The sequence below is a fragment of the Stegostoma tigrinum genome, chromosome 2 (genome assembly GCF_030684315.1).
Source record: "Stegostoma tigrinum isolate sSteTig4 chromosome 2, sSteTig4.hap1, whole genome shotgun sequence".
NCBI lineage: Eukaryota > Metazoa > Chordata > Chondrichthyes > Orectolobiformes > Stegostomatidae > Stegostoma > Stegostoma tigrinum.
Window position 1 is genome coordinate 27,272,816 of NC_081355.1, and position 26,073 is coordinate 27,298,888.

The following is a 26,073-nucleotide window of genomic DNA, read 5'->3' on the forward strand; positions in this document are numbered from 1 at the left end:
GAGCTTGAAGAAATTAGTACTTGTTCAGAAATTGCATTGGTGAAATTAATAGAACAAAATGTTCCTGGAACAGACAGTCCACGTCAAAGGACTTTAAAAAGTCAAAGCTACTGGGATATTAGATGAATTGTTTTTATCCTGACAGAATTCCCTACATCCTAGAAAGGTCCTAAAAAAGTTAATGGCATTGACAAAACCATTAAGAGTAATTCTTTTGAGATTATACGTAAGGACAAAGTGAATAAAGAGAAACAATAGATGCAGTGCATTTGAATTTGCAAATATGATGCAATAAGATAACACAAAGGATCATTCAAAGCCCTCCTCTGGCATAGTAGTGATGGGAGTTTTAGAAAAGGTAGGTGGTGGCAGGTGGCAGGTGGCAGGTCGGGACCACTTGGCTTTCCGTTTTCATCCAAATTAATTTCGTGGTGGGAAGAGCCACGGACGGCCGATAAATCCTTGATCAAAGGGAAGGCTCCCTGCTATCCAGTTAAATGCCTAATCCCTCACACTTGATGCAGATTTCCCTTAAACAGGCTGTAGGAGACTCTCAAATTCGTTAGCCAGTGGGTGAGTCCACTATCATCGCCATTAAATGAAACTCTAGAGGTGATTGCACAAAAGGGCCTTTGGGCTACCAAGGTACTAAGGATTAGCTGAAAGACTATGTGTTGTTCCAACTGCTTACAAAAACATAATATGCTGAAATACTCAAGATAACAAGGTGTAGAGCTGGATGAACACAACAGGCCAAGCAGCAGAGGAGCAGGAAAGCTCACGTTTCGGGCCTAGGCCCTTCTTCAGAAAAAAATATATGCTGAAATATTCAACGGTTCTAGCTGCATTCCAGAAAGGAAGAGAAAAAGTTTCAGGTCTGAAGAAAAGTCAGTGGACTTAAATTATTAATTCTATTTCTCTCTCCACAAAGATGACACACCTGCAGAGTTTCCCCATTACTTTTTTGTTCAATTAAAGTCTCATTGGTCCTTGGTCAGACCTGTATGCTATTCAAGATCTAAATATTTAAGCTAGGGAAGGGTCGGGCTGAGGGGAAGGTCTGTGTTCAGGTGGAAGACAGGAGGCATTAAGTGACGTAAGAAATACTAGTATGTTGCCAAAGAGAGTAGTAATGGAACAAAGAGAGAAATACACAATGTCCAGAGGATGTGTGAATGATGGACAACTGCCATTGTAAAGCAAATAAATTGAAATTGGTGAACTGAGTGTCAAACCTGGAAGGCTACCAAGTGCCCATTTGGAACACTGTTTTGTTTCTCAGCTTCACTGAAATACTGCAGGAAGCAAAAGGTAATAAATCAGCAAGGAAGAATTAAAATAACTAACTAGAAGCTCGGGGTCACATTTGAGGTACGAACAGAGATTTTTCAACAAAGGTGGTCACTCAATATGTATTTGGTCTCCTCAATGTACAACAGACTGTCATGTAACCAGTGAATACAATATATTAAATTGAAAGAAGAACAATGAGTAGTCACTACTGTGACTAGGCGGAGTGTTTGGGGAATTGGAAGGGAGGGAAGATATGAATGTTCAAAAAGCGTTACCATCTCCACTGCTTGTATGGTAACATGCCTTAGGAAGAAAAAGAGGGTTGTTTAAGAGTGATTTAGAATGGACTAGGTATCTCGAAGAGAATAAGCCAATCTAAATGGTGAAATGTTAACAGGGACGGAAGATATATTTGATGGTGGCATCATAATGGAGATGGTGGAGTGTGATCCATTAAATACAGAAACAGGTCAAAAAGAAGAGGAGGAGATGAGGAATACTGTCACTATTCTCAGAACGGGTGGAACTGCAAGAATGAAAGTGCAGGAAATGGGACAGACATGGTTCAGAACCTTGTCAATCACAATACGGAGAACTCGCAGTTCAGGATTAAGGAATAGATACCAGAATCACTAATATAGAAGAATGTAGTATTAGATCTTTTGCAAAAGAAATGGACAAACTAGGATAATGGAATGGCACCCCCAGGAGACAGGGTTTGGAGGAAAGTACATTCAAGGTGATTGTGGGATCTAGTGGGTTTATTGTACATATTCATTGACATCCTATGTAACCAATGAGACAGCCTGATTATATAATGTAATGTAGTGTAACAGATACATATAAAAACATTAATTCCTGTAAGTTCCCCTCCAAGTCACACATCATCCTGACTTAGAGATATATTTACACTGGGTTAAAACCTTGGAGCTTCTTACCAGAAAGGTCAATAAGACCATAAGACATAAGACAGAGGAGTGGAAGTAAGGCCATTCGGCCCATCAAGTCCACTCTGCCATTTAAATCATTGCTGATGGACATTTCAACTCCACTTCCCTGTACTCTCCCCGTAGCCCTTGATTCCTTCTGAGATCAAGAATTTGTCGATCTCTGCCTTGAAGGCATCCAACGTCCTGGCCTCCACTGCACTCCGTGGCAATGAATTCCACAAGCCCACCACTCTCTGGCTGAAGAAATGTCTCCTCATTTCAATTTTAAATTTACTCCCTCTAATTTTAAGGCTGTGCCCACAGGTCCTAGTCTCCCCGCCTAACGGAAACAACTTCCTAGCGTCCACCCCTTCTAAACCATACATTATCTTGTAAGTTTCTATTAGATCTCCACTCAACCTTCTAAACTCTAATGAGTACAATCCCAGGATCCTTAGCTGTTCATCATACGTTAAACCTACCATTCCAGGGATCATCCATGTGAATCTCCACTGGACACTCTCCAGGGCTAGTATGTCCTTCCTGAGGTGTGGAGCCCAAAATTGGACACAGTATTCTAAATGGGGCCTAACTAGAGCTTTATAAAGCCTCAGAAGCACATCGCTGCTTTTATATTCCAACCCTCTTGAGATAAACGACAACATTACATTCGCTTTCTTAATTACGGACTCTACCTGCAAGTTAACCTTTAGAGAATCCTGGACCAACACTCCCAGATCCCTTTGTACTTCTGCTTTACGAACTTTCTCACCGTTTAGAAAATAGTCCATGCCTGTATTTTTTTTTTCCCCAAAGTGCAAAACGTCACATTTACTCACATTGAATTTCATCAGCCATTTCCTGGACCACTCTCCTAAACTGTCTAAATCTTTCTGCAGTTTCCCCACCTCCTCAGTACTACCTGCCTGTCCACCTATCTTCGTATCATTGGCAAGCAAACATTGCCAGAATGCCCCCGATCCCTTCATCCAGATCATTAATATACAAGGTAAACAGCTGCGGCTCCAACACTGAACCCTGCGGGACACACCACTCGTCACCAGTTGCCATTCCGAATAAGAGCCTTTTATCCCAAGTCTCTGCCTTCTGTCAGACAGCCAATCCTCAATCCAAGCCAGGTGTGTGGGGGTATCATAGACCACCTTAATTCAAGACAGTAGCTTAGCACAATGTTGTCAAGAGCAATAATAAGTAATAAATGCTGCCTTTCACAGGGAAGCTCACATTCCATGAACAAATTAAGGTGACTGGGAATAAATTAAAATCATTCTGGGATGAACCAGCAATAATTCTGCATTCAACTGAGCTACCACTGCTGCTTGACACCTTAATACACACCATTTGACAATCTTTTGCTATGCTGGACAGAGTGCTGCACACTTTGTTGCAGAATGTTCAAGCATTCACCAAGGCAGCTCATGGTAGCAGCTGAGGTAGCTTTCAACAGCAGCAAATCTTGATCCAATGCAGATAGAGGTCCGCAAGGTGGGAGAGATTCGATTGAATGCACAAGACTCTTTTGCTGTCCTTCTGCCTGACTCATCATCTATTAAAAATAAAAATAATGATATAGTGAATTTATAAGAACCATGTGCTGGTGAAGTCAAGATGCAAAATTTATTACAATCAGAAATAAACAAAATTTCCCTAATAATTCTTTTTCTCTTCCAACAGCAACACACAAAATTAATTTTCAATAAAAGATCAAAATGAAGAAAATCCCAAATTTCTCTTGAAGTAACCAGTAAGGTTTGTAGTCATACTTTCATACTAACCTAAAGTCATAACTGAATAAATTAAGTATTCCAAAACATTGATCGCTGAAAGGTTAGCATGTCAAATACTGTCCACATTTGTTTTATTGTTTCTGGTATGAGAAATGTTAATAAATATGATGTAGCTTCATCAAAATAATGACAGTTTAAAAGCAATGAATAAATCTTTTAACATGCTAAGGGTTACTGTTATAACATTTAAGTTACAGTCATTATACTAAAATTTCAGGTAACCTTGCTGAAGTGGCCTGGATCTCTGTATTTAATCATAGCATCATATAATCCCTACAGTGTGGAAACAGGCACTTAGGCACAACAAGTCCACAACGACCCTGGGAGCATTCCATCCAGACCCATCCCCCATAGCTCACCTAATCTACACATCTCTGAACACTACGGGCAATTTAGCACGGCCAATCAACCTAACCTGCTCATCTTTGGACTGTGGGAAGAAACCAGAATATCCGAAGGAAACCCACGCAGACACAGGGAGAGCGTGCAAACTCCACACAGGTAGTCACCAGAGGGTGGAATTGAAACCGGGTCCCTGGCGCTGTGAGGTAGCAGTGCAAACCACAGAGCCGCCCCCAAAAAAGCTTCACTGGCCCATATGGGGAATGTGCCTGCAACCATGGCATTATCAGCATGTCTGATCATTTCTACTTTCTTGAAGATTAACATTATGAAATTATTCTGCGACTAAACAAACGGCTGCTTCCAATGAAGGCATTCCATGCAGTAAAAATCTGAGGTGTGGGAAATATCATAGGGGAGTGTACCACTTAGAAATGTTGATGTCAATAGCATCACAATATAGGTATATTGTCAACTGACAATCTTCATTCCCAAGCAGAATCAAACCACTTTCCTACTTGCAACATGTGAAATTATTTTAATGAATCTGTTAAACAAATATAACTCATGGATTTTCTTAGCAATGAGAAGTCTGTGGAAGTCTTGATTTATATATTATGAAGTATTTATATTTTTATATTATCATCTCAAAATGCAATATAGTCACATTTCACAATCAGCTACTATAAATAAAATGGTAACAGGCATGTATACATTTGGGTGGTGTTGTATTTCACAAATTTTCATTTCTATCCCTGTCCCTAACCTGCTCTCAGCCATTTTGATGATGGTGGTACTGTCAACATTAATAAATAAATGTAATAGCAATGACAGGATTTAAAATTTTAAGTTGCTCCAAATTCAGAGAGATGACTAAAGCACAGGAATACAAGGAGCTTTGCATGTGAAGAATATTATTATAGTACATAATGTACAGAATGAAAACAGGTTACTTGGTTCATTACAGTGTTTATGCTCTACACAAGTCTCCTTGCACCTCATTTCATCTAAACCCAAAAATTGTACAGGATGTTGGTGAGTTGATGAGTTGATGAGTTGATCCTGGAGTACTGAGTGCAATTTTGGTCTCATTATTAAAGGAAGGAAATTTTGACTACAGAAGCACTGCAACAAGGAACTGATACCTAGGATGGCTGGACTGATGTATGAAGAGAGAATGAGTCAATTACGAAGATATTCATTGAGGTTTCAAAGAATGAGGGGGACATCTCATAGAAGCCTAAAAAATCTTAACAGGATTAGACATGCTGAACATAGGAAATATGTTCCCAATGACTGAGGAGTCCAGAACCAAAGGTCACAGTCTAAAGATACAGGTCAGAGGATGTAAGGCTGAGAAGCCCAGAGAGTAGTATGCCGTGGAATTATCTGCCACAGAAAGAGATTAAGGCCAAAACATTGAATATTTTCAAGAGGAGACAGATATAATCCAAGGGACTAAAGGATCAAAGGGAATGGGGAGAAAGCAGGAAAATTATGCCAACTTGGATTATCGGTCATGATCTTAGTGAATGATGCAGCAAGCTCAAAAGTTCAAGAGAGCTGACTGCTGCCGATTGCTCATAATTGCTCATGTGTAGCTACAGCCCATTTAATTGTAATAAATTGTCATTTTTGTCAAGCGCAGAAAACTGGGTCTGAATGTCAGGTAAATTTGGGAATTTTGTCTATTTTTAAAAACCTTTATTATTTGAGATGACTGGGAATTGTGGGACCTACTTCCGGCACACTACCCTAGCGAAGCATAAAAATTGAGTTGAAGTTCCAAGAATATGCCGCAAAAACAGCCAAGGAGATATTCAAAGATAGTGGGAACTGCAGATGCTGGAGAATCCAAGATAACAAAGCGTGGGGCTGGATGAACACAGCAGGCCAAGCAGCGTCTTAGGAGCACAAAAGCTGACGTTTCAGGCCTAGACCCTTCATCAGAAAAGGGGGATGGGGAGGGGATTCTGAAATTAACAGGAGAGAGGGGGAGGTGGACTGAAGATGAATAGAGGAGAAGATAGGTGGATCCCTTGAGCTTGGTACGGAGGGAGGAGGGTAACTTCTTCAGGTTAGACATCCTGAAAGAGGCTTCGCAGTGAGGTTAAAATTGTGATCAGAGATAATGGGAACTGCAGATGCTGAATTCATCCAGCCCCACACTTGGTTATCTTGGATCCTACAGGAGACCAACAGGGCAGACAGCATCTGTAAAGATGCAGGCGTTTTCAACATTAGACTCATCACCCCATACAAGAGAATAATCTTGGCCCTCACAGGAACTGCTCCTGCAGAAATGCTGAAATGTCACTGTCTTGCTGACCAGGTGAGAACCACTCTTCATTCTACTATAAAACTCACGTCAACCCCACTGACAGTGTCACCCATTGCATATCACTTCTAACCACTGACCATAATGCCTTCACTGTCTTGTGTTGCAAATACTGCCAGTGCAACCACCATTGTGCAGCAAAACAGCTGGCTCTGCCAGAAACCATCAGCTTGATCACTAAGGACCAAACTACCAAGACCAGACAGGAAGCAATATTCCCCCCATTTGTGATACCTTGGTGGGAATATTAAGCCTAAATGGTGTGGGAACACAATGTAGAGAGCATCTCACTGCAACAGCTTTACAGATGATCGAGAAAGCAGCTGTACCAGTGGAGTGAGTCATGCAACGATCTGGCTACCCACATGGACATTAACACCTGCCATGGGCACCCTGGTCCCAATACTCTTAAAGGCTGCTGGAGAGGCACACGGCGGCACCCCAGCTATTGGTCCTGAAGACCAAATGCATGGTGTCAAGTTGTTGTGAAACCAGGTGTGCACTGCAGGTGGCATGCCCTCACAAGACAACAGGGCTGTGCCAGAAGGCATCCACCTGGAGGAGGAATCACGAAATAACCTCATCCAAAGTCTTCACTCACACCACTCCGGAAGTGATTGGACCTTCCACCTCCAACTTCCCTGCCCCCTCAGACTCTTGAGAGTTCATGTTGAGAAGGGTCAATTTGCTTCTACCAAAAAGATCCTCAGCATGTTTGGCTCATCCAGACACAAGTGTCTCCAGGGTTGCCCAACCAAACTCCCAAGGCCAACAGGCTCCGCTGCCGAGCAAGTCATCTCTACAGCAGCTGCAGACACAGAGTGCACGTTAAGGTGTGCAGGAATGATAGGAAGACAAAGTAAAAAAAACCTTGCTGAGGGCATGATGTTAGCATGGGTGGCATTGCCCTGCAAAGTATCTGGCATTTTTTTTTTTACACTTGTCCTTCTGCTTCTAAAATACAGCCCAGCAAATTAAAGGTAAGCACTGAATTAAGAATTCCTAAGTAGATTTTTTGTGAAATTGTGTATAGCCTGTTAAATTCTGTTATATATTCTTCTGTTGGATGTCCAACCTGTTTTCTAAATTTTTCAAAGTCTGGCCATGCATTTTGTTTGTAAATTTGAACAGAATTTCTAAATCTTCCTCAGTACTGAATTGTGGAGCCTTTGCCCTCTGAACATTTTATGTCTGATCTCATTTCTAATAGGAAGCAAAACCGCTAAGGCCATACCCTGCTTTCTTTTCTGCATAAGGATATAACTCACGTCCACATATTCACTTCACTTTTCCATCAATTCTTAAGCGTCAGCTTCACAAAACATTAGTAAGAGGTCATACTCTAACAGTTTCCACTTGGCTTCAGCTATTCTTTTCACAAAAAGACACCAATTATGTTTTGTCTGAAAATAACTTTTAGTTTCCAATCTTCACATTTAGGCAATCATCCTCTGCTACCCAAGTCAATTTGGATCCAAACAGGCCACCATTGTGAATATATTTATTAACTACTCAGTCTTTCACTTCTTCCATACATCAGCCCCACCTGTGCTACAATACATCTACCAAATCAAATAACCAATCACCCCAATCACCTATTTAACTACTTGCAATACTAACATAGCCTCACATCAAATCTTGTGAAACATGACATTCTATTTTTTCTCTATCCGACTAACTTATTCTCCGAGATAACAAAGTGTGGAACTGGATGAACACAGCAGGCCAAGCAGCATCTTAGGAGCACAAAAGCTGACGTTTCAGGCCTGGACCCTTCATCAGAAAAGATTCTTCTTCATCAGAAAACGGTCTAGGCCTGAAACATCAGCTTTTGTGCTCCTGAGATGCTGCTTGGCCTGCTGTGTTCATCCAGCTCCATACTTCGTTATCTTGGATTCTCCAGCATCTGCAGTTCCCATTATCTCTAACTTATTCTCTGCTTTGTTTTCCATCATCTTGCAGGTGGTGTTCCCATATACTGAATGCCTGAGTTTTTCTGGGGAATGGAGGTCATGGGTTTGAAGGTATTATCGAAGCAGCATTGGCATCTTGTAGCCGGTACACACTGCTCTCACCGTGCATTGGTGGGGGTGGAAGTGAAGGCTTCAAACCAGTGAATGGGATGCTGCTTTGCCCTGGATAGTGTCAGGCCTGTTGCGCGTCACTAGAGGTGCACTCAGCCAAGGCAAGCGGACAGTACTCCAACATATTCCTGTCTTGTACTTTATATATCATGAATAAGGTGTGTGTCAGGACGTGACCTATTCACTGTAGCATTCCTAGCCTCTGACCTATTCTTGTAGCAAAAAAGTTATTTAAACAGCAGATCCAGGTCAGTTTCTGGTCAACAGTAATTCCCTGGATGTTTATCACTGACGAATCACTTATAATAATGCCATTGAACGCCAAGGGGAAATGATTAGATTTTCTTGTGAGCAGTGATCATTGTCTGGCATTTCTGCACTATGCATGTTACTTACAATTCATTAGCCCAAGCTGACAAGTCTTACTGCATGCAGGCACAGACAGCTTTAGTGACTGGGAAGTATTATTTAGTACCATTCATTTCATGTCTGACTTTCACATTGGACAGAATAATCAAAGATGAATCAGTTGAAGATGGTTGGGTCTAGACCACTACTCAGGAGGAACAATAAGAGGGTCATTCTAGGGCCCAAATAGAAAGCAAAAATGTTCCATCTAAAATGATCTATGCATTAGCCCAAACATCCTAGTGTAGTTTGCAAACTTACCTCTTTGACATCTAAAAGGCGGCCGGGACACTGATTCTTTGCACGTCGGGTGGTAGCGGGAGACTTGTGATGTGTGATAGTGATAATTCCTGGCCCACTGTGTGTCAGGTGCTTCTGGCTACCAAGAGATGCTGGATTTGATATCCCAGGAGGAAGCAAAGACAAACTTCTAGCTCTTACTGAAGGCGTACTCTAAAATAAATTTAAAAATAAAACATAATTAAGTAATTTATTTAATGCAGAGTTAATTTGATTCAGTCTTATCAAACTAACTTTGCCAGCCAAAATGCCACTGTCGATTCACAAACACTCAGAGCAAATGTTAAATACAGAATAAACCTCCCTCTACATTATCCTATCATACATTCCCATGACAGATCCAACATGAACAAATCTGATTCAGAGTAACACTTCCTCAGCACTCCTCTCAAAGTTTAGAAAAGGCACCATTGTCTAATTTCTAGATAATCCCAAATCTCTCATGATCAGTTCAACTGTACTGAGGAGATCAGCCAAACTTGTTTATAGAGCTGGTAACACTCTCACACTGAATGTTGTGCAATAAGATGGCATAATGGAGGCTGAGATTCCTCAAAAAAAAACTCATTTTTTAAAACCCTGGATTGTGGACTTTTTAAACTCCAGAGGTAAGATCATGGAGAACCATTTGATAGACCAAGATCTGGAAAGTGGGTTGAGGCAAAGTAGTTCATTCCTATCCAGCACGGACAACAGGTCAAGCGTGTCAACATTTGGGACTGTAAGCCTTCACTCTGTTGTTACATGACAATATGTACACATGCACACACTTTGTACTAGCAAGTGTAGCAATAAGAAATAGGAAGTCCTTCTGATCTTTCCTCACCCCAATTTGGGAGCTTAGTACCATACGACAAGCGACATCAGCTAATTCAGACTCTTGGAAACAGAAAATAGGACAAGTAAGCCATTATGTCTCAAGCCTGTTCCATCATTCAATATGTTCATGGCCGATCATCCAACTCAGCAGACTGTTTCTGCTTCCACTCCTTTAAATTTTGATTCCTTTAACTCCAAGAACATCTCTCTCCTTCCTGAAAGCATTCCATGATTTGATCTCAACTACTTTCTGTGGCAGAGAATCCCACATGCTCACCACTCTCTAGGTGAAAACATTTCTCATCTTAGGTCCAAAGCTCAAAAAGCATTTGTCAAAAATGGCTTCCCATGCTGATTCCATCGGATCCTGTCACTGTTTTTCCCAGTACTCTACTATCAGGTCATTCATACTCTTAGTATTTCCCCACTACTGATGTTAGACTTTGTGCTCTCGGTGAGGTTAGTTCTACGCCTGACAGTCAGTAAACTGCATGCATAAAGGGGTATGGAAGCTGATCCCTTCCTCTTCCTTGCTCCTTGGCAATGTGTACAGACCTAATAACATTTCAAATAAAGAATCCAATAAGGTTAGAATTTTGGCCAGACTAAGGAAAAAAAACACAGCCACTGCGCTTTAAAAACAATCCTGTTCTCTCTGCTCCCAAGAAAAAAAACAGTAGATATTTCAAGGCTGACATTCAGTTTCCAGGACAGCAGAGGATTATTGTGCTTCCTCCTGCAGTACTCAGCTCTGTGGTCCGGCCGTGTTCACTCTCGTCCCGCAGTCTCAAGTTCATTGACTTAAGCACCACTACAGAGTCATAAACTTTCAGTATTGGTGGCGATGGAGAGACAGCAAGACAGGGGGAACGGAGAAGGGTGAGGGGGGGGGGAATAGTTTTCATCGACATATTAATCAATTTAAATCCCTATACACACACAGCCTCTCCCCCATGCACAGACACATGAATCTACGTGGTGAATTTCTATGTGCAGATACAGATACATTCTATTTTGTTCCACAATCAGAGTTTTTGGTCGGTCGGCCAGTGGGGCATTTTATAAATTCCCACTTTAGAAATAAAACCAAACTAAAAACATAAACAGACCCCAATCAAGGTCTCACACCTAACATGCATTGCCCTAACTGAAGTGTCACCTTTTCATTATACTGCTAAAACATTTAATTCTCTCAGTGGCGACCAAAGGAATTCAGGGATTTACATATACGTTTAAAATGTTCTAACTAATTAATGATTTAACAGTATTTTAGGTTTGTTTAGTTCATCCTTAGAGGTGTGACCCTTTGATCTTTTACTTTTAAATTCTGAGTCTGATACTACCTCTCTAACACCCAAAGAACTAAGACTCTAAAAGTTTGTTTTTTCAAATAAACCTGTTGTACTATAACCTAATGTTATTATGATTTCTGATCTCGTCCACCCCCAGTCATACACCAGGACCTCCATATCACAGGTAATTTTGAAATTTATTAAAGGATTTCTTTTAAAAAAAAAGAATCTAGCCTTCTGCTGCACAGGTTCCATTCATCTGTTAGACAGTAGTTTTCCAATTAGGAATACTCTTGAATCTTGGCATTTTTGAGCAAACAAACAAAAACAGCACACGGGAGGATAACTAAAGTAACGACACAGGAGGTACACAACATCCACCTGTCAGAACTTCCACCCAAACTCGAATGTTGATCAAAAATATGATAAAGCGCATTTACTTGCCAAAAGAATACCCAGTTTCCTCCTTACTCCCACATCTGGCAAAGCTAACCCATTCTAAGTGTGAGCAAATGACCACGGTACTTTACTACAAGTTGCGCCCTCAGCATCAAACAAACAAAATTACCCTTGGCAGAAATGAAAAGTGTCCCTCCCAAAATGAGATTCATATTGTCAGATATAAATGTTATTCAAAAAGACTATCTTTAAATCAACTATTGCACACTTTGGTTAATGTGAAATGTTAATAGCTGCAAAAAAATCAAATGATTATTATGCAGGTTTACATGTCCTGGTTATTTTTTGCATTGCTAGAGACCTAACTATTTTATAATATTTGATGCTAGACACTAAGTACCGATCTGTTATCAAAAAAAAACCCTTAATTTATGTCTAACCTATTTGATTTATTAAGTGAGGGGAAACATTTAAAGATGATAAATATTAAAGTAAATCTCAAATATTTTTACTGGCAAATTGTCCTTTGTAGTTCTGAAGTAACACAAGCGCTCAGGTATTCTTTAATTGCACTGATAGATCATGTAACATTTACTTCACTAGTACATATTTTAAGAGTTATGAACCAACAACTTGGTACAAGATTGAAGATACAACCAAGTTGCATTCTATGTAGTTGGCCAGTCATGTGGTAGGATTTTTTTTAAAAACTTTAACCACAAAAAATACTAATCAACATGAGACATACTTTAACGGAAAAAAAATTAGCTATTGTTTGCAGGTTATTTTCAGGAATTAGGAAAATCAATGTATAAAATCAGACTTTCTTTAAAACAGGACTATTATAGCTGTAAATGTTAGCAATGTACATTCCATTGCAGTATAGCAATTAATACTTCAATTTTGTAACCCTTCACCTTCGTATTATTTTCTGTGTGGTGCTTGGCAGAAGCCTGAAGCTGGTTCACCCAGTAGAGTCGCTCTTTGGCATCCCCTGCTGCAGAGAAGAAAGCAGGCATACATTTTAAATCAGGAAAGACACATAGTCCATCATTTGTGAAACAAATGAATTTAGTAAACCAGAAGAAACAAAATGTCACATGTACTGTCTAAGAAAATTAGACAGGACAAGTAACCTAACTGAAACTAACCAATATAACCAGATTTGCAACATAATCTCAGAGCTGAAGTATCAAAACTAAAAGTCTAAACAGCACGACTCGTTTCTCAAAATTTAGCAGAAGCATATGTATTAAAGCTAAGGGACCAGCTATTTGGTGTAACAATACTAGTTAGTCTAGTGCAATAACAGTCATCCAATTATACCTGGAATTATTTTTGTTAAATTATTCATGACTTAAGTTCTCCTTACAAATCTCAAACTTGGAGTTACCACTTTCAGCATTTTTTTTAAAGACTGGGTTATAATAACAGCCATTAATTAATTATAATTAATGCAACCTTTAAAACTTACAAAGTCACACATTGAAGACGGCTGTCCTTTCTCTTTCTTTCTAGATGATAAAGTTTAATACAATACAAAAGAAAAACAGAAAATGTCTGCAGCCTGAAATGTGGATTGTGTTTGTCTCTCCATAAATGCAACCTGATCCTTCTGAGAATTTCCAGCACCTTCTGGTTTCATGTCAGATTTTCAGCATCTACAATGGTGGGTGTTGTATCAAGTTTCCTCAGGTATCACTCTGTTCATTTTCCTTCCACAAGGAATGGTACTCTCACTCTTTTCTGCATCCTTTCCAGTGCATGCATGGAATTATGGTCAAAACTGAACACATTTCGAACAAGTGAAAGGTAGACATGAGGGAAATAAAGGGACTCCTGATAAGTGGGACGCTTTCAAGTGTGACAACCAGAGTTCAGGGTAATTATGTTCCTATTAGAGTGAAAGGTAAGGCTAGTAGGATTAGAGAACTATGGATCAATTAAGACATTGAGCTTCCAGTCAAGTATCAAAAAGCATCAAATATTAGATATAAACAACTGGGTTCAAATTAATCTCTTGGACAGTACTAAAGTATGTTAGGGCATTCCTTAGGGTGAAATCCAAAGGGCAAAGGCAATGAGATAGCCTTACTTTCTAAGGCTAAGGATAATCCAAAAAGAGATTCTACGTGCACATTAAGAGCAACTGGAGAGAGTAGGGCCGCTTAAAGATCAAAAAGGTTATCCTTGTGTTGATCCTCAAAGGATGGAGCCGAAATGAATACTTAGTGTCAGTTTTTTTTAAAACGGAGAAAGAAATAGAGGCTAGAGAACTCAGGGAAATAAATATTGCTGTTTTGAACACAGTTCACATTACAGAAAGTCTTAGAAAACAAACATGGATAAAGGTCCACCTAGTGATCTAGTGTATCCCAGAACTTTGTGGGAAGTTAGGGAGTAAACTGCAGGGCTCCTTCAAACATACAGATGAGCAGCCAAATGACTAGAGATGTTGTTCCTTTGTTTAAAAAGAGATGTTCGGAGAAACCTGGGAACTAGTGACCTGCGAGTCTGACTTCAGTAGTGGGTAAATTGTGGGAAGTGATTCTGAAAGACAGGATTTATATGCATTTGGTGAGGGAAGGAATGATTAGGAATTGGCAGGATTTCAGATTTGAGATTACAATCAGATCAGCCATGATCTTACTGTGTTTATTTCTGCTCCAGTATGCAAAGAGCTGGAGAAACTCAAGAGACATAGCAGGATTAGTGGAGAGAAAGAGATTTAACATTTCAGAAACAGCATCACTTTACTTTGGAAATCAAAATAGCCGACTGGTCTACTATGTCCCTTGATTCATATTTGTTCATATGCACACTCAAAGTTCAGCCCACTTGATGCATCTGTAAAACCTCAGAATGTCTCACGAAGATTTGCAGGCCCAAAAATTTTAATCCCACATTCACAGATGAATATTTAAACATATTTCATGGAATCAAGAATCATAGAATCCCTACAGTGCAGAAGGACGCCATTCAAACAGCATCACACCCAGGACCATCCTCCTGTCCCCACACCATCCCCGTAACCCCGCATGGGGTTTATACCATGGCTAACACACCTAACATTCCTTTAACACTCTTGTGTCTTGGCTTTTTAATTGTAAGAGGTGCGTTCATGCTTTGTCTCTAATAATACTTTCTTCATTTTTTTCTTTGGATAAGGGCACCATTGGCCAGGCCACCATCTGTTGCCCATTCCTAATTACCCTTGAATTGAATGGCTTGTGCAAATCGCTTTACATGTCAGTGAAGAGTTAACAAAATTGCTATGGGTCTGTAGTCACATGTAGATAAAGTGAGACATTGCTGAGAAGGACAAAAGTGCATGTGGTTAGCTGGAGGAATTTGTGTATTGCTGTGAAGCAGAAGGATAAATGTTTATTTGATAATTTACACCTCAGAAAATATTTGGAATCCATTCATTCAATCTTTCGTTGTTACATTTTCAAATGGAAACTCTTGAGTTTATCTATTAAACTTGAATATTTCAACCTCAACTGTCAATTCAGGTTCTTCCATGATCAAACATCCTAAAATGCTACTGATAAAATGAATCGATAATATAGAAACAAAGAAGATAGGAGCAGAAGGCAGCTTTTAGGGCCTTAGAGCCTGCTCTGCCATTCTTCATGATCATGGCTGATCATCCAACTCAAAAGCCAAATCCTGCTTTTTCATGACCTTTGATCCCAGTTGCCCCAAGGACTATATCTAGTTTAGTCTAGTCTACAGAGAAAAGTCTATAAATTCAATAAAATGGATTATAAAGAAAAAAAATCTCAATATCATGGCTCATTTTAAACATGGGTACAAAGAACCATAAGTATGTTCCTTTAGTCAATCCAATCTACCCCCAAGCTGGGGGGGGGGGGGGGGAGGAGAAGAAAAAGAAAAAAAATGAATTAAACTGTGCATTATCTGATGATTGGTATTGCACAACTCAGTTAGGTATTTGTGTGCTACACAGGTGGACCTCAAAGTCAGAATCATTATGTATCATTCACTAAAGACAATTACTGAAGCAAAAGAAACTTAAAATTAGTGTAACAAAAATAAAAGAACATTGCCTAGTTTTAACTGCTGATAATTAAATTTTATAAGGTACTGCTGAGCTAAAACAAGTTAGCCTTGCGCCAAGTCACTTCAATTTTATTCTAAATAGTACACAAACTATTTAAAGACCTAATAATATAGTCTTCAGGAAATGTACTACATTATCAATAGGCAGAAACCTCAAAATTCATAAATCCATAAAGCAAAAAAAGTTATGAAAATGAAGAAGTGAGGCCCTGAAAAAAAAACAAAAACCCCAGGAGGGATAAATTTCGATCCCTGGAATTCACTGGCATAAAGTCAAGGAGTTAAATATGAGAATCAAAAGATTGGTGTGTGTGGAATGGGGATTTCAGTTCATGGGGCACCAGTACCCCGTCACAGGGTAGAAGGGAGATGTTCTACTCGGATGGGCTGGGATCAATATCTGGCAAATTGAACAACGAGGGCTCTGGAAAGGGCTTTTAAGTAATTGCGGTGGAGGCACAGGGAAGAAAAGACATCTTTACTAATATTTGGGTCAAAATAAACAAGTTAACAGCAGAAACACAGTTTAAGTGATATGATCTTACAGGCATTACAGAGATATGGTTACAAGGAGTTCAAAACTAGGAACTAAACATTCAGGGGATGTAACTTTTTGAAAGGTCAGGCAAGGAGGAGAGGTTGGTGAGGTTGTATTCTTAGCACAGGATAGAATAAGTACGAATGCAAGAAATAATCCCGGATAGAAAGACCTATGGGTGGTGTGAAGTAATTAAAAGGGAAAGAAAACACTGGCAGGAATAATCCATAGGCACTGTAACATTAACTGGACAGTGGGACAGATAAGGAGATCAGAAGATAATGAGGAAACGTAACAAAGCCAGTACATTGAATTCATTCACGAACAATCTTCACGTGGACCATGATAGATTGGCAAAGGAAATCACAAGGAAGAACCTAATTTGGGACATTTTCCAGATCAATATGGTGTGGATCTGATGGTATGTAATGAAGCAGGTTTAATAAACCATGCCAGAATAAAAGATCCCCTGTGAAACAGTGAATAGTAGAATTCAGCATTCAGTTTGAGGGGGAAAAGCAACTTGGCTCACAAACAAATGCACTAAACTTAAATAAGAATAATTACAAAAGGAGTGAGGGCAGAGCTGGCTGGAGTGGACGAAGAATGGATTTTAACAGAAGAGATGGTTGAACAATGGCACATGTTTAAGTACATAGTTCATAGGTCAGAGCAAAGATACATCTGAGTGAATGAGAAGACAACCACGGTTAACCAAGGTACGTATAGCATCAAATTGAAGGAAAAAAACATGAAATGTGGCAAAGATTAGTGGTAAGAATGGGAATATTTAAAAGACTGACAAAAAGCAATTTAAAATACAATACAGGTTGAAAATAAACATTAAGGATAAAGTTTTAAGTAATATCAAGACGGACAATGAGAATGGTTTTAAAAGTATAAAACTAGATTGGAAAACTGCCAATGTAACACCTTTATACAAAAAGGGAGGGAGTCAAAAAGAATCAGGTAATTCTTGGCCAGTTAGCTTGAACATTACCTCAATGACAGATGTTAAGTCTTTTATCAAGGATGTAATAGCAGAGAATTTCAAAAATACATAATAAATTCAAGCAAATTCAGCATGGCTTCATGAAGGAGAAGCCATGACTGAGAAATTTACAAGAATTCTTTGACAAGGTAACATGCAGGACAGATAAAGGGGAAGTAGTGAACGCAATATATTTCCATTTTGGAACAACAGAACATCATCAAAACTGTACAGCGCAGGAAGAGGCCCTTCGGCCCAAAACGTTGTGCTGAACATGACGCCAAATTAAACTAATCCCTGCTGACTGCCCTTGGTCCATACGTCTCCATTCTTTGCATATTCACGTGCTTAGCTAAAAGTCTCTTCACCACCCCTGTCGTATCTGTTTCCACTACCAGCGTCTTCTACTTTGGGCAAAAAAACTTCTCCCTCACATCTCCCTTAAACTTTTACTTCTTAAATGCTTGCTCGCTAGTTTTAGGCTTTTCAACTCTTGGAAGAAGATTCTGACTGTCAACCCTATCTATGTATCTCATAACTTTAGAGACTTTTATCAAGTCTCTCCTCAGCCTCTGCCACTCCAGAGAAAACAAGCCAAGTTTATCCAGCCTCTCCAAAGTCTCCACATCCTTCCTATAAGATGGCAACCAGTTTTGAACAGAATGCGCTAAGTGTGGCCAAACCGAAGTCTCAAAAAGTTGCAATATGTCATCTGATAAGGTATCATCTATTATGCTACACAAGGCAAAATCCCATGGTGTTGCAGGTAGTATGATAGTATGAATAGAGGACTGGACTGATAAAACAGAGTTGGAATAAGGAGGACATTTCCAGAATAGCAATCTGTAATTAAAGCAGTACCACAGGGTACTGGAGCTAGGATTATTTGCAATGTATATTAAATGCCTTGTATGAAGTGAACAAAGATTCTACAGTCAGGTTTGAAGATAACTCAAAAAAAAGGGTAGGGTGACAAGTGATGAAGGAGGCACAAACTGTTTGCAGAGTGATATACACATGTAAAGCAAATTGGTAAAACAGCAAATGGAATATAATGTGGGAAAACATGTGGCTATGCTCAGAGGCAAGTAGTATGGAGGAATATTATTTATATGAAAAAAAGACTGTAGAAAACTACTGGGAGTGCTTGTCAATGAATCACAAAAAGCTAGTATTTACAGTCTGCAGTTAATAGGGAAGACAAATGAAATGTTCCCCAAAGAGAATGGAGTATAGAACTATACTATACAAGGCACTACTTAGACACCGTTGGAATACTGAACAGTTCTAGACCCCTTACCTAAAAGGGGTATATAACAGCACTGGAGGTAATCCCTATTCACTATGTTGATATCAGGTATGATGGCAGTGTTAAAGAGATTACGCAGGTTGGGCCCGAGTTCATTAGAACATAGGCTAACAAGAGGTGACCTTATTGAACCAAACAAGGTTCTTAGAGAACTTGAGGGTAAACAGGGAAATGTTTCTCCTTGTGGGACAATCTAAGACCAGAGGGCATTATCTCAGAATGTGTATTGAAGACAAAGATGAGGAGCAACTTCTTCAGAGGATAAAGATTCTATAGAATTCTTTACCACAGAGAGCTGTCAAAGGTGGGTCACTAAATACATTCAAGGCTGTGAATAAATAGATTTTTAATTAGTAAGAGAATCAAGGGATATTAGGAAAAAAATCAGGAAAACAGGAATAAAAAAAACAGGGTTATCAGATCAGCCATGATTTCATTGAATGGTGGAGCAGACTCCAAGAGCTGAATGACCCATTTCTGCTCCTAAGTTTTACGGTACAGACATTCATTCATTATTTTTCGCAAGCTTGATTGTTGGTTGATAATCCTCTTTTTTTGGATAAACATCATTTTATCTAAAAGCTTTCAAGTATTTTACAATGAAAGGGAAACATCTACTACTGCTATCTGGTCCATTTGAGTTTCTGTAAGCTAACCCATTCATCAAATGTTCAGAAGTATTAAACATGTTCTAAGTTCTGTTACACATGGCATTTAATTTTCTGTTTAATTGCAGCATCAAAAATCAATCCCTTTGCTACACCATAATCCCTAACATAAGCCTCCTGGGCCATATTTTAAACCTGGAGAGTATATGACAGTTTAATTTCTTTCTTTTCCAATAATTTGATTTGGAAGTATATTTAACAAACTTTAGCACACTGCCGAGAGCTGCTGCTTTGCTTATAGGTAGTTTAACACTAATGAATAAATTGAAAAATAGATCACGAGCTGCTAAGTCTAATCAGAGTACACAAATCAAAAAAGACAACCATAGCACTTAAAAGTCAAATTTGATAAATCAAATTGCACTTTATATATGAAATGGAAGAAAACCAAATACATCTAAGTCATTGTACAGAAACGTGATTTAAGTAATCTATGCAATTTGAGACCAAAAACAATAATTACAGCTTAGTGACAAAATAGAAAAAAATCCTTAAGTGGAATTAAGAATTATGGAGTTATGTTTTAGCGTTCTTTCATTGTGAACCAAAAATTGATAGAAATTAAACATAGCAATACCTCAAATGCCCAACAATCAACAAGGCAATGCAAATAGGTTTTATATGTTTAGCTATTTTGAACTCCAAGAATTCGAATCAGCTGTTTAAATTGCAGGCATTGCAAAATACAGCTCTGGAGCAAAATATATGTAAAGAATAATTATACTGGAGAATTCATTTCAGCTGTGACAGTTGACATTTCTACAAACAAAATCTCAATTATGGTCTTTTCTTTGAATTTAAGGGCAAGTTTCATCAGCTTGGTTAGACTCTCAGCCTGTACTAGGGTGAAATATAAACAGCATGTACCCATGGGCAATTTATATTTCATTCCTGTTTATACATATGCCACAAAATAAAAGAAGCCATAAAACTAAAGTCTTCACTGAAAATGAGGGTTTTCATCCAATTTTATCTGCATCTACTCTTTGATAAAGCAATTCAATCAATTGTACTAACCCATGCTCTCCGTAACCTTACATTTTTCACCACTGACAATACTTAACTATTTTTCCCTCGAGTGCAATCATATACATTTCAATGATACACTGTGGAAAAGTGTTCTTTTATCATCACAATTTCCTGCACAAACAAATTTCATTGAAAAACTCTCCTTACTCTTACTAAATATTGCATATCGAATGATCCCTCATCAATTCTGCCACTGGATGATCACATCCCCCTCCATCAAACTTAACTGGAGCTTTTGGAAAATCACCTTATGGCTAACTGGCACAGCAAAACAGTCTGAAAATTTCAAGTTACTCTTGAATCATTGAATGGATACAGCATAGAGAATGGCTGGCTACTTCTTTGTATTATACAATGTGATGCAAACTGTGTGGTATGTATACATTTACTTTAGAGTCTGGATTTTGAACTAGTGGCATGTAGGTTTTGGTCACATGTATGAGAGGGTTAGTAATCAACTGGTCAGTATTACTGGAGCCATTTTTTTTAAACCAGCATGGATTCCCTGGGGTGCCAATGGGGATTTGTTTGTATTGCGAGTGTTTTATGACAGGACAAAATAGACATTAAGGCACAGTAGCTTACTTTTATTTTCAAAGAACTGGAATTGTGTTTGCTTAGGGGGAAAAACCCACACCTTGGAAAGCTTGTGTTTTTCAGTTCGCAGACATGCTGTTGTAAATTAGAGATATGAATTAGTTTCTCCAAAGTCAGAGGATAGTTAAGAATGGTAATCTCAGTTAAAGGGATCTTAATTTGAGAGTTCAGACCCAAAGTAGACAGGTGTCCAGAGAAGGATGAAATGTTATCCCAGGCTGTAAAGCAAAATAAAGGAGAAAACAACAGTGGCGCATGCAAAAATTTTCAGTATTTCACTGGTCATAGAAGAGGTGCTAAGGATTAGAGGACAGGCATTGTTATTCAAGGAGGAAGCAAGGATAAACCGGGAAGCTACAAGCCTGTCAGTCTAACCTCAGTGGTAAGGAATATATTGGAAGCAATTCTGAGGTATAGGAGGAGTCTGAATTTGGAGACACAGATTAATCAAGAAGAGTCAACATGATTTTGTTAAATGAATTTTTTGAAGAGGTGACCAGGAACGTAGATAAGGACAATGCTTTTGACATGGTCTACTTGGCCTTTAGCAAGGCTTTAGATAAAGGCCCCACTTTGAAGATTAACAGAAAACATAATAGTCTATGAGGTCCAAGGAAATTTAGCAAATTGGATCCACAATTGGCTTTGTGGCAAGAAGCAGAGGGTGATGGTTGAAAGATACTTATCCGACTGGAGGTCTGCATCCCGTGAGGTCGCACAGGGGTCCATGTTGGAACCCTCATGGTTTATGGTTTGCATAAATGATTTAGACTTCAATGTAGGAGGGCTGATTAGTAAATTTACAGAACTGATGGGGTATAAATAGTGAGAAGGGTAGCTTTAGATTACAACAACACACACACAGGGGTTGGTCAAATAGGCTGATCAGCGGCAAATGGAATTCAATTTCCATACATGTGAGGTGATGCACTTGCCAAGATAAACAAGGTAAGGAAATACATGGTGAATGGCATGATCCTGGAGAGCACCATCTTAGTTTCACACCCATAGATCCCTTAAGATAGAGGACAAGTGATCAAAGTGGTTGGAGCAGCATACAGGATACCTGCTTTTATCAGTTGAGGCATAGTTAAGAGCAAGGAACTGGAACGATATAAACATTGGTGATACCACAGCAAAATCTTTGTGGGCAGATCCAAAAATCCACATCACAGGAGATAAAGTGATAGTACTAGAGATGGCATAGAGGAGATTGACCAGATGTTGCTGGGGCTGGCAAGTTTTAGTTACAAAGACAGATCGGTTAGACTGAGTCATTTTCCTTAGAGCAGAGGAGATTGCCTTCTCTCAATCTAGATGTATAAAATTATAAACAACTATAAAAGGGTAGGGTAGACAGGAAGAAACTTTTGCACTTGGACAACAGTGACCAGGGTATAGATTTAAAGGTAAGGGATAAAACGATTAGAGAAGTTGAGAGGAAAATCTCTTTCACCCAAAGGATGGTGCATATCTGGAACTCACTTCTGGAAACGGTGGCAGAGGCAGGATGATTTGAATAATATTCAGGAAGTATTTAGACGTGTATTTGTGCTGCCCAGGAATCCATGGCTCTGGGCGAAGTGGTGGAAAATGGGATTAAAATAGTTGAGTGGTTGTTTTTGACTGGCACGGATGTGATGGGCTGAAGGGCCTTTCCCTGTGTTATAGATGTTTGGTTAGAACCTTGAAAGGGTTAATCCAAATTGAGGAGTTGGTAGGATCAGTTTAGTGACAAATCAAAGAAAAGGCCACAAAACTCAAAGCTGGGAGTTGAAAATTGAAATAGTTAAGATAAACCTATAAATGTAGGGAACACTCTCTTACATAGAGTACTGCAAAGTGAGTGTCTTGGGAGAGATGGGCTTTTTTTTTTAAACTAGGTTTCAAAATCTTTCAAATTGCTTTCAATACACATAACAATACATATGCTATTTTATTCTACACAATAAACTTGTCACATGGTTAAAATCAGTTGCATACTTATTTCTCAGTAAAAATCACCTTGCAAAAATCGAAACCAAAATATGATCTATCAAGCCAGATTTCAGTCTGGAATCTGACTTGTCTAGTAACATCAGCAGCTTACATGTCTGTGTAACATCTTTGGTTTTAACAACCTTTCTGTAATTCAGAACCTGCAAGTGCACACATACCCAAACTGTTGCCTTAGACAAATCCATCATTACAATTGCTTCTCTGATCTGGAGCTTTGTTTTAGTTGTCTTGATTTGCATTCTTAACAAGAGAGAGTTAGACATTTTCACACAATCATCTCGATTGAACTTTTCAGTTTGCATCTATTAAACATGTACTCCCATATTGCATCACTACATACTTCTCTAAAGTGGATTATATTTTCCAAATGGGAATGCATTCCGCAAGATTGCCTGCATCTAAGTCTTCCATTATTCAACCCATATAACTTCTGATACAAATATATGGAGCCTATCCAAACCATCTATACATGGACAGTAAATTATAAACTCAGCATGCATTCCCATCATACACCATTTTCAATCCAGCTCCAAACCAAGCAATCCAATTCAAACTCATCATTTGTCTCCTGTTACCAACTTTCAATCTGTGCTACATCATCTTTTGCATCATTTACTGCAAATTGAATGGGATGCAGTCACCGGTGGAAAGAGCCACCATCTATTACCCTCTTATACTTGTACAAGCCAATGGAGAGACATCTTCTTGAGCCACTGCAGTTTGTGAAATTAAGGCAATGGCATCATCCACAGAGATTAGGCCTTTTAAGTTTAGCAACCTTAATGAATTAGCAAAATTTTAAAGTGCATCACTTGGGGATTATCTATTTTCTAACTAGCTGAACAATTTCTAAATGCTTATACAATGCCTACTGAAGGTAAGGGAAGCCCACTTAAGGCACAAAGTACAAGCATGATTTCTTCTTTATGCCCACTCACCATGTTGATTTTGCGTGTTACGTGTTTCTAATTGCTCTGATATTACATCCTTAATACTAACATTTCCCCAATAAGAGATGCTAAGTTAATGGCAATAATTACCCTTCCTTTTTATCTCCCACCCTTTTTGAATAATGGTGTTATTTTGGCAGGTTTTTCTTGTCTTGTGCTGAAGACAACCCATTTAATGACAGACCTGGAATATGAGCTAAGAAATGGACATGAAAGGAGGTATTCATGCTCTGAAATTATGAGACGCAATGTTGAGCCCTGAAGGCTGTAACGTACCAAAGTAGATGAGATGTTGTTCTTCCAGCGTGCATTGTCTCTGGCTCGAGCACTTTAACAGGCCTGAACAAAAATGTTGGCATGGGAATATAATGGTTTGGTGTGTTGAAGTTGACAACTGGAAGCCTCGAGTCGTTTTTACAAACTGCAAAGTAGGTATTCCGCAAATTGGTCAACCAGTCAGTTTTTTGTCTTCGCATGGAAGACAATGTGTGAGGATATAAGTGCCAAAGATCAGAGGGTCCATCAGACCCTTAAGGTAGCAGGACGGGTAGATAAAATGGCCAACCAGCATATGGGAAACTTGCCTTTAGCTGAGGCACAAGAGTTTAAGAGCAGGGAGATTACTTCTGGGATAATAAAATGTGAGGCTGGATGAACACAGCAGGCCAAGCAGCATCTCAGGAGCACAAAAGCTCCGGCGCTTCCGACCAGAAGCGAGAGCCCCTCGGGGCTCGCCTCCCCGGGTAAGTGAAAAAACGATAAGAGTAGTGGTATTTCACCGGCGGCCGAGGCCTCCCACTTATTCTACACCTCTCATGTCTCTTCACAGTGCCAGACTAGAGTCAAGCTCAACAGGGTCTTCTTTCCCCGCTGATTCTGCCAAGCCCGTTCCCTTGGCTGTGGTTTCGCTAGATAGTAGGTAGGGACAGTGGGAATCTCGTTCATCCATTCATGCGCGTCAGTTCCCATTATCTCAGATTACTTCTGGAACTGGATTAAGTATTGGTTAGTCCACAGAAGAGTGTGAAGTTCTGGAATCCACATTATAGGCAAGATGTGATTGCACTGGAGAGGATACAGAGGAGACTTACCAGGATGTTTTCTGAGCTGAAGGGTTTCAGTTATCAAGAAAGTTTGAAGAGCCTGAAGTAGTCTTCCTGGGGCCAGAGAAAGCAGAGAGGAGTGGGGATATGATTGAGATGTATAAAATGATGAGGGCCATTGATAGTGTAGACAGGAAGGAACTCTTCCCCTTAGTGAAGGCATAAGCAACTCGGGGTCACAGATTTAAGGGATAGGAGATTTAGACAGGATGCGAGGAAAAACGTTTTCACCCGTTTTTGAACTCTCAGCCTGTTACATTGGTACAGGCAGAAATCTTAGACATTTAAGTAGTATTAAATGTGCATTTGTGACAGCAAGGTATTCAAGGCTATTGACCAAGTGCTGGAAAATAGAAATGGAATAATTAGGTGGCTGTTTTTGACTGGTGCAGGCTGGATGGGCCAAAGGGCCTTTTTTCCTATGCTGTGGATCTCTAGGATACTAACCAACTGCTTCTTAAAAAAGAAAATAAAAATCAATATTTTGGCCTCAACTGCTTCTGTGGCATACAATTCCATAGGTTCATAATCTGGGTGAAGAAATTTCTCCTCATCTCAGTCCTAAATGGCATCTCCTGCAATCTCAAACTGTAACCCCTAGTTCTGAACGGCTGATTAGCAGGAACATCCTTTCAGCATTTACCCTATCTACTCTGGTTAGAATTGTAGAGGTTTCGATGAAATTTCCCCCTCATTCTTCTCAACTTCTCTCAATATTGTCTTAACCAATCCAGTCTTTCTGCATACATCAGTGCTGCCATCTCAGGAATCAGTCTGGTAAATCTTCGTTGA

At 39.4% G+C, this 26,073-nt stretch overlaps 1 protein-coding gene across 1 annotated transcript in view; it reads right to left on the minus strand.

The window, feature by feature from the left end:
- LOC125448769 (oxysterol-binding protein-related protein 10) overlaps positions 1–26,073 on the minus strand; it is a 189,164-nt gene that overhangs the window by 123,496 nt on the left and 39,595 nt on the right. Inside the window, exons 3-5 of the mRNA XM_048524291.2 lie at positions 12,930–13,009; positions 9,464–9,655; positions 3,582–3,789 (exon numbers count right to left, since the gene is read on the minus strand). Coding sequence (XP_048380248.1) covers positions 3,582–3,789; positions 9,464–9,655; positions 12,930–13,009 — 480 coding nt within the window. The remainder of the gene's footprint in view (positions 1–3,581; positions 3,790–9,463; positions 9,656–12,929; positions 13,010–26,073) is intronic.